At 40.4% G+C, this 13265-nt stretch overlaps 1 protein-coding gene across 10 annotated transcripts in view; it reads right to left on the bottom strand.

Annotated features, from left to right (window-relative positions):
- The window catches only part of DNAH10 (dynein axonemal heavy chain 10), a 68561-nt gene that overhangs the window by 10952 nt on the left and 44344 nt on the right, over nucleotides 1-13265 (bottom strand). For 5 of the 10 annotated variants that reach the window (XM_083804402.1, XM_083804410.1, XM_083804409.1 and 2 more), the window contains 18 exons: nucleotides 12781-12928; nucleotides 11976-12255; nucleotides 11355-11584; nucleotides 9992-10265; nucleotides 9442-9546; nucleotides 8784-8938; nucleotides 7891-8045; nucleotides 7471-7654; nucleotides 6642-6842; nucleotides 5255-5464; nucleotides 4767-4862; nucleotides 3922-4093; nucleotides 3291-3422; nucleotides 2575-2786; nucleotides 2335-2502; nucleotides 1882-2062; nucleotides 647-792; nucleotides 42-382 (listed from right to left, as the gene is read on the bottom strand). In XM_083804402.1, coding sequence (XP_083660528.1) covers nucleotides 236-382; nucleotides 647-792; nucleotides 1882-2062; nucleotides 2335-2502; nucleotides 2575-2786; nucleotides 3291-3422; nucleotides 3922-4093; nucleotides 4767-4862; nucleotides 5255-5464; nucleotides 6642-6842; nucleotides 7471-7654; nucleotides 7891-8045; nucleotides 8784-8938; nucleotides 9442-9546; nucleotides 9992-10265; nucleotides 11355-11584; nucleotides 11976-12255; nucleotides 12781-12928 — 3196 coding nt within the window. In that variant the 3' untranslated portion in view covers nucleotides 42-235. Of the gene's footprint in view, nucleotides 1-41; nucleotides 383-646; nucleotides 983-1881; nucleotides 2063-2334; nucleotides 2503-2574; nucleotides 2787-3290; nucleotides 3423-3921; nucleotides 4094-4766; nucleotides 4863-5254; nucleotides 5465-6641; nucleotides 6843-7470; nucleotides 7655-7890; nucleotides 8046-8783; nucleotides 8939-9441; nucleotides 9547-9991; nucleotides 10266-11354; nucleotides 11585-11975; nucleotides 12256-12780; nucleotides 12929-13265 lie in introns of those variants that run through there. The other 5 variants (XM_083804406.1, XM_083804404.1, XM_083804405.1 and 2 more) reach the window with 3 other exon arrangements.

Genomic DNA, 13265 nt, shown 5'->3' with positions numbered 1-13265 from the left:
TTGGAGTGTTTCTAAAACAAAAAGCAAATGATGAAAAATACTTCCTTTTCCAATGTGTTTATTGAGACTACTAGCTTAGTTGTAACATACTATTTAAGGTCAGGTATGCCTAAGTGAACACTACCCCACCCAGGGTGCTGAATCTTTGCCTCTTTGTTGTTTTTTGTTTGTTTTTTCTTTCCCTCCCTAAAGCAGTGAATTCTATGAGAAAAATCTAGTGCCTAATTTCAAGCTGTCAATCTGCATTCAAAGTGAGACAAACACCTTGAAGCACCCAATGGGACATGTGCCTTGTGGTGTAAAGATCAGCTTCAAAAACAAGGCCAACGCCCATCGCGTTCCTTCTCATGGAGGTGGTGTACACCGGTGTCCGGAGGGTATTCTAGAAGAGTGTGGAGGAAAGGAAGACACTGAATAGTTCTTAAAGTGTGTGAAAGCGGAAACAAGAGGAGCCTCTATGAGAGATGGTTGGCTTCAGAAACTCACTCATTCTGTTAATGTAAGGAGAAGTTTCACACTGCATACTTTAAAATGCTAGTGGTGGTTCTGGTTGTGCTAAGAGGGAAAGGACTAGCAGCTACTGAGATTTAAAAGTAGGAAGAAGTTAATAAACAAATGTACCTCAGAGTCCCTAGAGGAAAAGTACCTGGAGTTTGAGCCTGTGCGCTTCAATGGGGATTATCTTCAGAATGGGTAACTCCACCACCAGCACTCCGGGCTTGCTTTTCGTAAGGCAGCTGTTCTCTATGTCCCAGTCTGCGCCTTCCAGAAACAGGCCAGAAACAAAGCAGCCTGTAAAGGCAGAAATGCAACATCTTGTGTAAGTCAAGCTACTAAAAAACACTGTTTAAGGCAACGTTGTTTCTGCAGTGGCTGTCCTTGGCATTAATACAGTCATGACAAAACTTATCCTTTCAAACTGCATCTACACAGAGGTATATTTATTTACCTGTGGTGTCTGTTCGTATAATACAGCTGTGAGCTGTGGGTTTAAAAAAACATTTTCAAATTAAAATTGGCTCAGCTGTGTTATATATGATAAACAGGAATAAATACCAATTTCCTACCAGTTTTCTTCCCCACAGTGGATACCATCCTCAGTATTTGCTCAAGTAATAGCCAAGGTATGAGAGAACTTGTTCACTCTTGTGGGACTGAAGGTTAGCTCATGCTGACAAAAGGTGTGGGTTTGGACAGAGTTGTTCTAATACAAATGAATACCAAGCATTTTTGTTGAAATGTTGGTAAATACAGAATAATCTAGGCTTGAAGTGACCTTTTTTGTTGTTGTTAACTGATAGCTATATTTGGCAAAAAACAGATTTTTCTTCTCCATTTCCAGTCAGGTGTGATATTCGAAAAGAGTTGCTTACCTGGCCCTTTAGCCAGAGGTTGTTACGTTTAGTGATCAGAACATTGACATTTCTAAGAGATAAATACACAATACGTAATACAACATAGTTGTATTTACTTTTTTTTTTTTGCTTAAATACATTATTTGCAGTGTAAATGCATTTTTACTTAGTCTTAGCAAGTTTATAATGTTTCTCCCATTAAGAAAATGCATACAGAGATAATAAGCAAGAGAGAGCCAAGGAGAGGTTGGAAGTTGAAGAAATATATGGGGGTATGTGTGAAAGAAGCTGAAGAAGATCATCGTTTGTGTATACACTTGCTCGGCAGCAAAGCAGGAACCTGAACCTAGCTGATTTCCAGCTTGTAATCATGCGGACTGTTAAAACCATAACCATGCGTATTGTCTGCAGAGGTATGATCTAAATAATTCCACTCAGTAGGTGAAGCAATTTCTCTCCCTCTCCCCCACTCCTCTGGCCCCAATTAACTGTTTTTTCCCCCTCAAATGATCATAAAACCACTTACCTTGTATAGACCCTTCAGTGATGTCTTCTGCAGTCCTGTATTTAGTCACCTCAGTGTAGAGGGTGGAATGATCCAGGGGCCACCTGTTTTTCCTGCAGGTGGCCTGAACAAGAGCTGTCAGGTACGATTCTGGAATGTGCAGGCCTGAGAGCCACATTACCTGTGGTTCGCGCTCATTAACCTGCAATCAGAGAAGACAACCTGCAGCACTTGTTCTCTTCTCCTACCACCTCACTCAACTCAGAGGCCAGCCAGCTTAAAGGCAGTGGCTAGGCTTCCTAAACTCCACCGTTGTGCAGTGAGTCAGTCTCATTCTAGGTGTTAATTGACATTAGTTCAAGTAACTTATTTAAAGCAGCGTGGTTTCAATGACTTCTGCACTCCAGCACTAACTTGCACAGCATATCATGCAGATTAACAAAAGAAAAGAGCTTTCTGGAGTGTCTTACTCACCCAGCTGGTGTACTGGTTATACCTAGCTCTAAAGAAAATAATCCAATTTCCAAGTGTTTTTAGTGTGTCAGGGGCCAGCCGCCGCCAGATTCCAGGAATCTGTCCATTAAAGAGAGCCCGAGCCACATCGTCCAGTTCACTGCTCATTCCAACTTCCCCAGACAAGGCCTGGAAAGACAGTGAGAGTCCTGAGTGCCTGAATGGGCACAAATAAAGTGTAGTAGCTGTGCCCTTACGTACTCGCTGTAGTTCAGCCAGCGACTTTGCCATGCGAATGATCAGCTTATTAAAACGTTCCAGTTCCTGCAACAGCACCACAGTTGTAGGGGATATGTCTAGTCCAAAACCTTTTCGTATCTGGGCAAGATCAAATACTTGTGGTATCTTGCTTTCTATATCCTTAGCAACGTGTGCAATATATTCATCTCGACTGATTCCTGTACCAGATTCACCTGAAACAAAAAAGGGTTAGTGAGACTATATATGAATAAATTATCCCTTCTATTATTCTCTAAGACAATTTTGAGAGCTGACTCACCTTTTGGCACCAAATTCTCTGCCCAGTCCCTGTGGCACTGACATTTGGATTAGAAGACTTCCCGCATGCCTCAAACTGTGCCTCAGGGCACATGCTGAACAATTTGCATGCTGGCAGGACTAAGCAGTTCCGCTGCTTTGCTTGCCTCCCAGTCCCTGCTCTTTGCTGCCTCTGCTCCACGAGGCCACTACACATTGTGCTGGCAGGCAAACACTAACCTGTGCAGCTGCAGAAACCTCTGCGTGCCAGCCTGTGGCAACGTGCGGGGTGCAGGCAGCGCTACTGGCTGCAGCGGCCATGCCAGGCCCCAGACCCCCTGAAGTGGGCAGGGGCACGGTTGGCATCACAGTCTCTTAGCACAGAGCTCGCCACCTTAGTTCCTATTTGTGAAAACAGTCCAAAGGGATGGTGAATGTACCTGTCTGAGGCTGCAGCTCAAGAAGATGAGACCATATATCACGAACTGCCTTTGTATAATACCCAATCTCAGCGTTCGCATGAAGCCCAAACACCTCTGGAGTATTAGCAAGCGGCAGAGATTCTATCGCTACTGCAATACAAAAACATGTTTCATAAATATGCCATATATTAAGCCACAGCTACCAGACCAAAAGAATGCTGCAGAGAATTCCATGAGTGGTTTTTCTTATTGTTATGATTGAAAAAAATCAAATGCTATAGCTGGTTTTGAAACACTGCAAGGACTGAATAAACATTTTAGAGCGTGAAATACAGACAGACAGCCACACCCACCCCACCATGGAAAGGTACCGCATTTCAAACATGCTGTTTACTTGGGGAGGGCTTTGTTGGAGTTTTTAAGAACTGCAAAGAGCTGGCTGGTAAGCTCACATGTTAAGAGGGCCTGCTCATATAAGGCAAAAGCATTATCAGCTGTGGATTATAACTTTGCAATATGTACAAATACTACGCCTGAAGTTACTTTCAATTTCTCATGTCCACCACTGGCCATGGGGAGAGCAGGAATACTGTAAGTAGATTTATTTATTTTTAATGCTAACTTATGTGCCAGGAAAAGCATTGCTTACCAACAAAGTCATCTTTTACAGTTCCTCGTGGAATCTTATAATCAACCTCATCATTTTTATAAAAATGAAAGGTTTGGAATGTGTCGAATATGAAATCACCAAGGTACTCATCCATATAGACGGTCAGAATGCGACGATCAAAGCTATCAATTGCACGTCCACCATACATGACCTAGAAATAATAATACTAATATTATACCACTGGCTTTTGGGGCAGCAAATACAGTTTACAAAATAAAATCACTGAAAGGTCCAAAGCACTTGCTGCTGCAGTGACTGGATGACTAATGCTGTTTCCCTTCAAGGCTTCTCTAGCTCCCTCTCAAGGGGAACACATGAAGTGTTTGACTCAGTATGGTAACTGCTCGGGCCCACTTCTAACAGCCAGTCTTAGTGATCTGTGTGCAACAGGAACTCCCTTAGGTAACATATCAGTTGTGATTAAATGCTGCAGAATAACAACATCTTGTAAGATGTCCTGACTTTGAACTGGCCAGCTGCTACACAGCGCGTACCACATACAGCACTGCAAGAGCTTTAGAAATACCCTTTCATACAGCTCACATCAGCAGTACTCCACTTTACTACTAATACTGTAACACTGCCATTCGGTACCTTTCATAAGAGGATCCCAAGGGCTCTTTCACTCCAAATTAATTAAGCCCCATAACTCCCCTGTTGTGCAGTTAAACACAACGGCCCTGTTTCATTCAGGCAGTGAGACAACTGCCCAGGAGAGATTCTCAACCAGCTTTACTTTATGATGTAGCTCATACAGAAAGGAAGCTTCATTTGTCAGGATTCTTTAACCATCCATGTTCCTTAGTGACATTGTAGGCACTCACCTCACCAATAAGGTACTTGAGACTGCTCCAGGGGATTTTATCATCATTTTGCTGGAAAGCTTTCGTCAAGTATGTGTTCAGAATTTCCATGCAGACCTAATAAAGTTTTTTAAATGTGTGAGATAAGAAGATTCATAAATCATCTATACATGTCCATAGATTTTACTTCACATAGTTCTTGTTTGAAAGCTAACAATAGTTTCTTCCTCAAAGAATTAGAAAGTTAAATGTACATCTTGTTAAGAAAGGAAGCCCACAAGGGATGCAATATAATCATGAAGGACTGGGAATCTTATTTTTAGTGGCCAAAATTTACGTTATAGAAGATCATGAGTCTACATGAGTCCACAGCAGCAGAAAAGAAAACAAAAGGGAAAAGGGAGAGGCAAAATGTCACTGTGAAAAAGGATTAAATCTGGATATATCATGTTTTCAAAAATAATTTGAGCAAGTCAAGAATATAAGAGCTATTGTCACTATTTTCTTACCTGGAAATCAGATTCATTAAAGTCATACGGAACGTTCCAGCCAACCTTCCCAAACTTCCTTCTCTCCTGAACCACAGCATGGAAAAATGCCAAGACATAGACTAAGGATTTAAAGGCAGGATGTGGGCATTGCTCTAAGGCTTCTTGGGGAATTTTGAAGTAGGTGGCTTGCATATTTGGCTTCAGACCATTAGGTGGTTCCGTTACAACCTATGAAAATAATCAGGGAAGCCATCAATTACTGAATTGCCTCAGGAAAATAAACAGCGAATGTATCACATTCTCTAAGTCAGTTACACAATGCAAACTTGAAAAAAAAAAAAATCGATCACCTTCCTGAATTCATATCAATATGGGATTTTTTCTTATGTAAAGACATGAAACTGACCTTTTAAGTACATCAAGGTAAACATACACATGTAAAGAGAAAATTGATATTATTTTAGAAATAGCCATGTTACTGGAAAGACATTAATATTTTATCATACTTGAAGATCAAATTTACTGAAATATTATCAGTACTTTACACATTTTTCTGTGTCCTACATATCATGACAGTAAAATGTCTTAACAGTCTCTAACATGTCTTTACTGGTGATCAAATGAAGGCAGAGCCAGCTTCCTGGTAACATTTTCAAAGTGCTATAAAACCTTTGATCTCACCGCGCATTGCTAGACCTACAAAGTGCATATCTGCAGTCATAAATCAAAGGTACGTTGATGCTCACTTCTCCCCGCTGCATAATTAGGCACTACTGGAGATGATTACTCTAGAGCTGTCATTGATACAGTAGAGCGCATATTGGGTGGATCTGTTATACCACTGCCTTCAAATCTGTGAAATACAGTTATGTTTACAGGAGTGGTTCACCACAACAGAAGTAAAGCAGCCAGAGAAAAGAACATTAGGACAGCATCATGGCTTGTGCCTTCAAAATAATCAGCTCAGCTTGCTTGTGAACTGGCAGCTGGAAACCATTATCCTATTACAGTGTCTGCTCTGCTGGTACTATTGCCAGGCTAGGCACAGACCTCGGTTCTGTACTTCAGCACCTGGGACTGACAGGGTTATTTCTGACTCTGGATATACTTGTGGCAGCATTTCAGTCTGAAGAGCATTTGTCACATCTCCAGGTTTACTCACAAACCTCTACTCTGAAATAACTGCTTCATGAAAAAAATGCTGAACAGCTTTCACCCAAAGCTAAAAAAAAAGTCACCAGAAGATAAACAGGATGATGAAAAATGTATTTGGCTTATGAAGCCAAAAAGCCATACAGCCCAAGTCAACATCCTACATTCAGGTCATGCTCCTCCCAAAGCCCCTCTGTTTTGCTGAATAAGCAGGCCATGCTTTCCTGACTGGGGTTTCCCCACTGCACGGTACCTTTAATGACTTCTGCAGTATTCCAATTGGGAAGCCCTCGGTAGGGTCAGTAGTCAGCCAGAGGCGAAAGTCTGGGTGAGGTTTTGTAATTTTCTCCAGGGCCTTTTCCAGAGTGACAAGCCACCTCACCAAAAGGTGACAGTTCTGCAACATCAGCCACTCTCCACTAACCGCCACGTTCTCCAGCATCTGCAGAGCAATCTTAAGAGAGAAAGAAAGAACCGTCTGTTAGTAACTCTCCCTTTATCCTGCAAGCAAACCGGCTCTAATGGGTTAGCGCAATGGATTTCTTCCTGCTAGCAGGCGATCAGAGCCTAGGAAGTGGTGTCTAAGCGAAGCTAATTGGAACTCTCCCACTGAACAAAAATACAGCAAATTCAGTCAGCTGCTAAGCTGTGACCACAACCAAAAAAGAAAGCTACAAGAAAGACAGAAAGAGCAGCAGGATCCTGTTTATGGTAACAAACACTGTTTTCCAATCAACTCATGTCCTTACACAGAGACAGGGTCACCGATTAACCTTTGAAAGGCTACAGAGCAATGTCTTCAGCTCAACTATTTTCTAACATGAAAACCTCATTCTGAACGTAGCCTAACCAAACCCATAAAATCAGCCTAACAGCCAAATGCTCTCTCTCACATTACAGGAAAGCATTATTCCCAGGCTGGCATATGGTACGCTATGTCTGAAGCACAAAGAAACTCCATTTTAAATGAAGCAGGCCTTTGGAAAGGAAATTTGGACAGGCCCGTGACAATAACAGCATGATATGCCATTCTCACACTAACTCACTGCCGACAGAATGTCCCAACCTCCCACTGAACTTACCTTTTCCTGGCCTTGTCCCATGGCTAGAAATTTCAGTCTGTCCCCTCCGAAGCCTGTCCTCTCAGCCAGTTTCATGAGGTCACTAATGGGATCAGAGCCAGGACTTAAGATAAAAACAACTGGTGAGTAGGGACTGCTCTGCTCAAAGATAGCTTCAAAGCTGATCACAGGGGGCTGCACATACCTGGTAGGAAAAGAAGCACAATAAGCTGCTCTACAAAAAAGTAGCCATCATGTGTAAAAGATGACTCTTAAACAGACATCAACATTCATAGCAGACTACATACAAACGGAACAGAGACAAAACATGCTCTACTGTTTAGACAAAGTATACAAACCAGTTACATAACTGATTACAACTCCAGTTCTGTGTGAAATACCTGAACAGTAGTATTCTGATTTAAAACGAGGGTGACTTACCTCTCACTCATTGTCAGAGTAACATAGTTTGTTACTGCCCGATATACCCGGTCCACTCGGAAACACCGCAAAAGTAGGAGTTTCTGAAAGTCTGAGAGACTGTTTTGGTACTGCATGGGGAATGGCATCTGCTCCAGAGCATCTGTGTCATACCACTGGCAAGAAAAGGTGGGAGACAATGCAGACAGATCAAATGGATCTATCAATGAAATTACTAGGAAAAACAGAGCAAAGCTATTTGATTGAGGAAGGGCTAAGAGACTCAAGGAGAACGAAGAAATTCAACCAGCTGCAAAGATATATTGAAAGATTTTACGCTTTTTTCAACATAAAGCATTCAAATCCAGAAACATATCTGTACTTTAATTTTATGACAAGTAATTCTCTTAAGATATAGAAAACAGCAACAAACAGTATTAACAGATTGCTTACAGAAAGACTTCTTGTAAAGCAAGAAGACATGGAATGAAACTGAATGCAGAACAAAGGAAAGCCTTTGTTTGTAACTAGCCTATAAAACTCATTGCCACAAGAAGATCAAAGTACAATTTAGCAGTACAAAAACAACAGCGAAATATTGACTGTTGAAATCCAACAGCAAAAATTCCACTGACTCGAATGGGACAAAGAACTCATCTAAGGCATTTGACTGGAAAATAAAACGTGTACAATATATCAGAGACAATTCGGGGGGGGTTGTCATTTAAATAAGAGCCCTAATTCTTCTGGAAATAAGCCAATCACTGAGTTCAAGAAGAAAAGGAAGGCCTTGACAGAAAAAGCCAGTGGTGACATGCCTCCTACAGAGTCCTATGGCACATTGCATCATACTTGAACATTCAATTCCAGAAGAAAAACAAGGAGAGAGAACAGGATTACAGAAAAGCACGTACATTTTTCCATACATCTGGATTTTTTTCCACATCATCTGGAAGAGATTCAAATTGCTCAGGAAATAGTTCAGACAAGCGAATTAGGTCTTCCCAGCCTTGATCTGGAAGCCAAGCGAACGGTTTCTTTCGTGTACTCTTCTCCAGGGAAATATTGCCTAGTCACATTCAGAAACCAGAGTGACTGTCCATGGCATAAATTCTCCAATACATGACCACACATATAGTCCCCACTGCACAGAGGAACCATTTGGAAATTTGTCTCTGGAAGCACTATGAGATTAAACCGGTCTGCTAAAGTAAATATGCCATTTCACAAGTGCTTGCAAAAGCCAAAGTTGTATCTTCTCAAACATTTCTAAAATTATTCATAAAAAGTTAGAAAATAACAAGACATTATTTTCTCAGGTAACATTCTAATTGTCCATGGCTAATACAAGATTTGTCAACAACTGTAAGGGAAAACAGATTAGCCTCTTCACTGTTTAAGAAATTAAAAAAAAAAGTAAAAATCCACAATTTGTGTAAAACAACATATTTCAGCTGACTTCAGGTGCTAGCTCTCACAGCAAATCATATCTAGACAAAATCTACCTTTGAAAGATCTCCTAGCTATCACCACATATAGCTATACATTTATATATATAAATATTCATGTTACCTTTTAAAAAGAAGTCAAGTTCTTCTTGTGGAACTCTGTCATCAGCTTGCTCTATCTTGATAGTCATATTAAAGGAGAATAATAACTTGTGCTTCTCAAACAAACCTACATTAAAAGGAAAATATTTTCAAAAATATGGTGCTAAAACGTGGAACAGGAGCAATCTTTAAATCTACATCCTGCCTCTGGTCACCCCACAAAGATCTGGGTGATCAAAGATAGGGCTTTGGGTCAGGCTTACAGAAGTATAGACCAGCTACATGTTTGGAATCAAAATGGCATCTGTGAGAAATATCCAGGAATGCGAGATCCATAACAGCAATTTGCCATTTGTAAATCCATTAATTAAAGCATTTTTTTAGGTTATATTTGTAACATGCATAGTTTCTTCAAACAGAAATAGAAGTAGCAAGAGTAAACCAGGAACAATGCTGAGATCTGAACAGCAGTGAATTTGTTTGTGTTTGGTAATTTGCCTCTAATGTAAACCAACTGAAAGCATGGCTTTACCAAGCATTTGAACACCACAGTATCGCTAAATTGCACTAACCTGTGCAGCCGTAGTTATAGGTGTTAAAAGTCAATGCATCCATGATGTTTTCTAACCTCTTCAGAAGAACAGGACTGGGCATGGATTTCCGAAGAGAGAGTCCAAAAACATCTAAGAAGGAGACCAGGGAGTACTGATACATGATGTTGACAACTGACATTTCAGACAAAACGGAGAATAAGATGGCTCCCCTCCTGGCAGCTGGTCTGTAGCCATCTCGAAGCTGATCAATATCCACCGCTGTTGTCGCAGCCAGATCAAGTTTTTCGATCACCTAGCCATATATAGATATTATGCACATGTTATTAACACGCGGGTCCATAGTGTATATAACACGTCACAATAAGCAAAGCTATTCTGTGGCTAAGCCATGTTGAAATAATAATGGCGAACATTTAGCACCTAAAAATATTGCGTGTAATGGCATGCATTAAAACCATATGAACACCAGGAGGCAAGATACTAAAGACTAGTAACATCCATTATTACTTTTAAAAAGACTGTATTTATGTAAAAACGCAAGTCATCTTTAAATCATAGATTTAAAGGTTTTTAAATACCGTAGCAAAATTTCTCTTAGAGTAAGGCAAACAGGACTCTGTGGAGAAATAAGGGCTAGTTATCTTACATGTCCCCTTATAGTCTGAGGAGTAAAAAAGACACTGCTGAGGCACAGTGCCCATCCAACTGGAGACATCTGAACTAAGTAAAAAGAATCATGCCCTACCAGTGCCTGCCTCCCTCTGTTGACTATATAGGGAATCTGGGCAAGTAACCCTAAAGAAGAAGTATGAACTGTAAAAATCAAAGGTTAGAATAAACGAGTCCCACCTTGTATTTTTATGGAAAGTAAAGGCAAAGATTAACACAGAATCATGGAAATAGTGTGGGACAAACCCTCTGGGGATGTTTAGTCCAACTTTCTGCACAGTACTGGACTATCACCACCACTAGATCAGGTCAGCTGTGGTTTTGCCCAGCTGACCTGATCTAGTGGTGCAAACCTCCGAGGACAGAGATTCAACATCCTCTGAATAACAAATATCTTCATTTTTCATTTCAGATCTGATACAATCCAACATGAAGATTGTTTCAGAGCTGAAAGAAATACATCACAAAGCCTTTGATTTAGAGCTATAAAGAACCATTACTTTGGTCCTTATAAGGACTTTCCTGAAGGTAGGATTTTTTTCTCTGATGCAAAAAAATACTGCCCAATACTGAAAGATACAACAAACTTAAAAGATTTCTTCACTGCTTTCAAACTAGTTCCTAGCTTCAAGGATGAAAGAAGATGAAGCACAATGAAAATGAAAGAAGTTCTATAAGCAGATATCCTTCCCAAAAAAAACAGAGCTGGTACCTCAGTAGCTTTGGATTTCGTCTCTTCCAGGGTTTGCACCAAGTCTAAGTTGTCCAACATGTTTCCTGTAGAGGAGGTCAGCTCCCGAAGGAGAGAGTCTTCCAGATCTTTCAGCAAGTTTCTGTTGTCACTTGTCTCCTGGATTAGACGTTCTCTCTGTTCTTCCAATTCCCTTCTTTCAAAACCCGTAATGACACTGAGCAACTGATCCTCTAGGCCTTTTAGTGTAACTACAGATAGAACGCAGCACACACAGGTTTTTTTTGTTTGTTTTGTTTGGTTTTTTTTGTTTGTTTTTTTAAATAAGGACAGCCTTTAGACAGTTCATTTCATCTTAAACATCTCATAAAACTACAGCAATACAACAGAGTGACCTGGTTAGTAATTGTATATATTGATTCTACCAATGCATCCTAACCTGGCAGGTCTAAGAACAGATGTTTAGCTACGTTTCAAATTAAGAGAGAGAAGAGAGAAGAATTTTATATTAAGTCAGATGATAAGTATAAGGGAGACTATGAAATTTCAGAGTTTTGTTGTCATTTCAGATAACCACACAGGCCCTAAACTTGCACTACAGCATAATCACTACTTTGTTACTAAACACACACTATTGCTTACCTGTATAATTGATAACCATAGCTTTGCCAAACACAGAGGGAGTATACTTTGGGTTTGCTAATTTGGTGTTCAGGTACAATCTAAAATTACTGTCGTAGTCAACCTCTTTGTCACCCAGGACAATGAATGTTCGCCCCTGTGCAACTTTGATATTCTTCTCTAAGACATTGTCTATCATAGGATCAATGTATTCATCAACACCATGCAGCAAGAAAGGATTTCCGTATTTTATGGCAAGTTCTAGCTGTTTAAGGAAATCTGGGTCATTAAAGGAAGCCATCTGCAAGAGAATAATGGGAAGATATGCAAACAGGACTGATTCAATTTTCTGAACACCATTATTTTTACAATAGCTGCCAGCACTAATGAAGATTGCTCTATGTTGCTCTTTGCCTTTACTCTTATAAATGATATAAACTACACTGGTACAGAACAGTAAAAATGCTGTTTTTTCTGATCAGTTGAGAGTGACTTCCATTTGGAGAATTATTCTTTCAACTATGCCTCTGACTGTGCTATTGTCCTACATGAAAATTCCATCCTGGAGCTGAGATAGAACACAAGCAACACCAGCCTTTTGGTTATATTATTTTTCTTGTACTGAGGCTGTCCAAGATCCCAAAAAAATCATCAGTCCCGAGGACTTGAAGGTCATGTGAACAGGGATAACTCCCTATCCATTTTAGAGACACAATAGTCACCACATTTGTCTGTATATAACTGCATAATTGTTCCCCATTCAAGGTAACAAGTACTGATGCAGCTCTTAAAACAACAAGTAAAGAGGTGAAATGTTTATCTTTACCCTCAGGTTATTTTTTTCTTCCTTCTTCTTAATCCAATTTAACGCCTGTTGTTGTGGGTCAATACAGAGTGGGAAGCGGCTTGCATATGTTGTCAGGATGCCGTTCTGGACGGAGAGCTCATCTGGAGGCAATCCTTGGGAAACCCACCTGGGAAGGCAATGGATCAAAGACTAAGCTGGAATGAAAATTTGAGTGGAGAACAGGACATTTCAGTAGTCAGTAAAATTATGCAATCCACTGAGCATAGTATTAGAAACACAAGCAAACATATGATGTATGGGATTGCAAGAGCGGCGTCAAAACTCGGCCTGACTCGTCTGAGTCATTTGTAACTACACCACTCAAAACACCAACTGTTGTATTTGCTGAAGAGTCTTGCAGCAGTTGAAATATGGGTTACCTGGGCATGCATTTATTTCCAAATTCACTGAATTCAATGAAAAGACTCCTATTAGGCCTTGAGTTGAACACATATTATAGGTAA

The sequence above is a fragment of the Anser anser genome (genome assembly GCF_964211835.1).
Source record: "Anser anser genome assembly, chromosome: 18".
Lineage (NCBI taxonomy): Eukaryota > Metazoa > Chordata > Aves > Anseriformes > Anatidae > Anser > Anser anser.
This window is presented reverse-complemented; position numbering and strand designations above follow the sequence as displayed.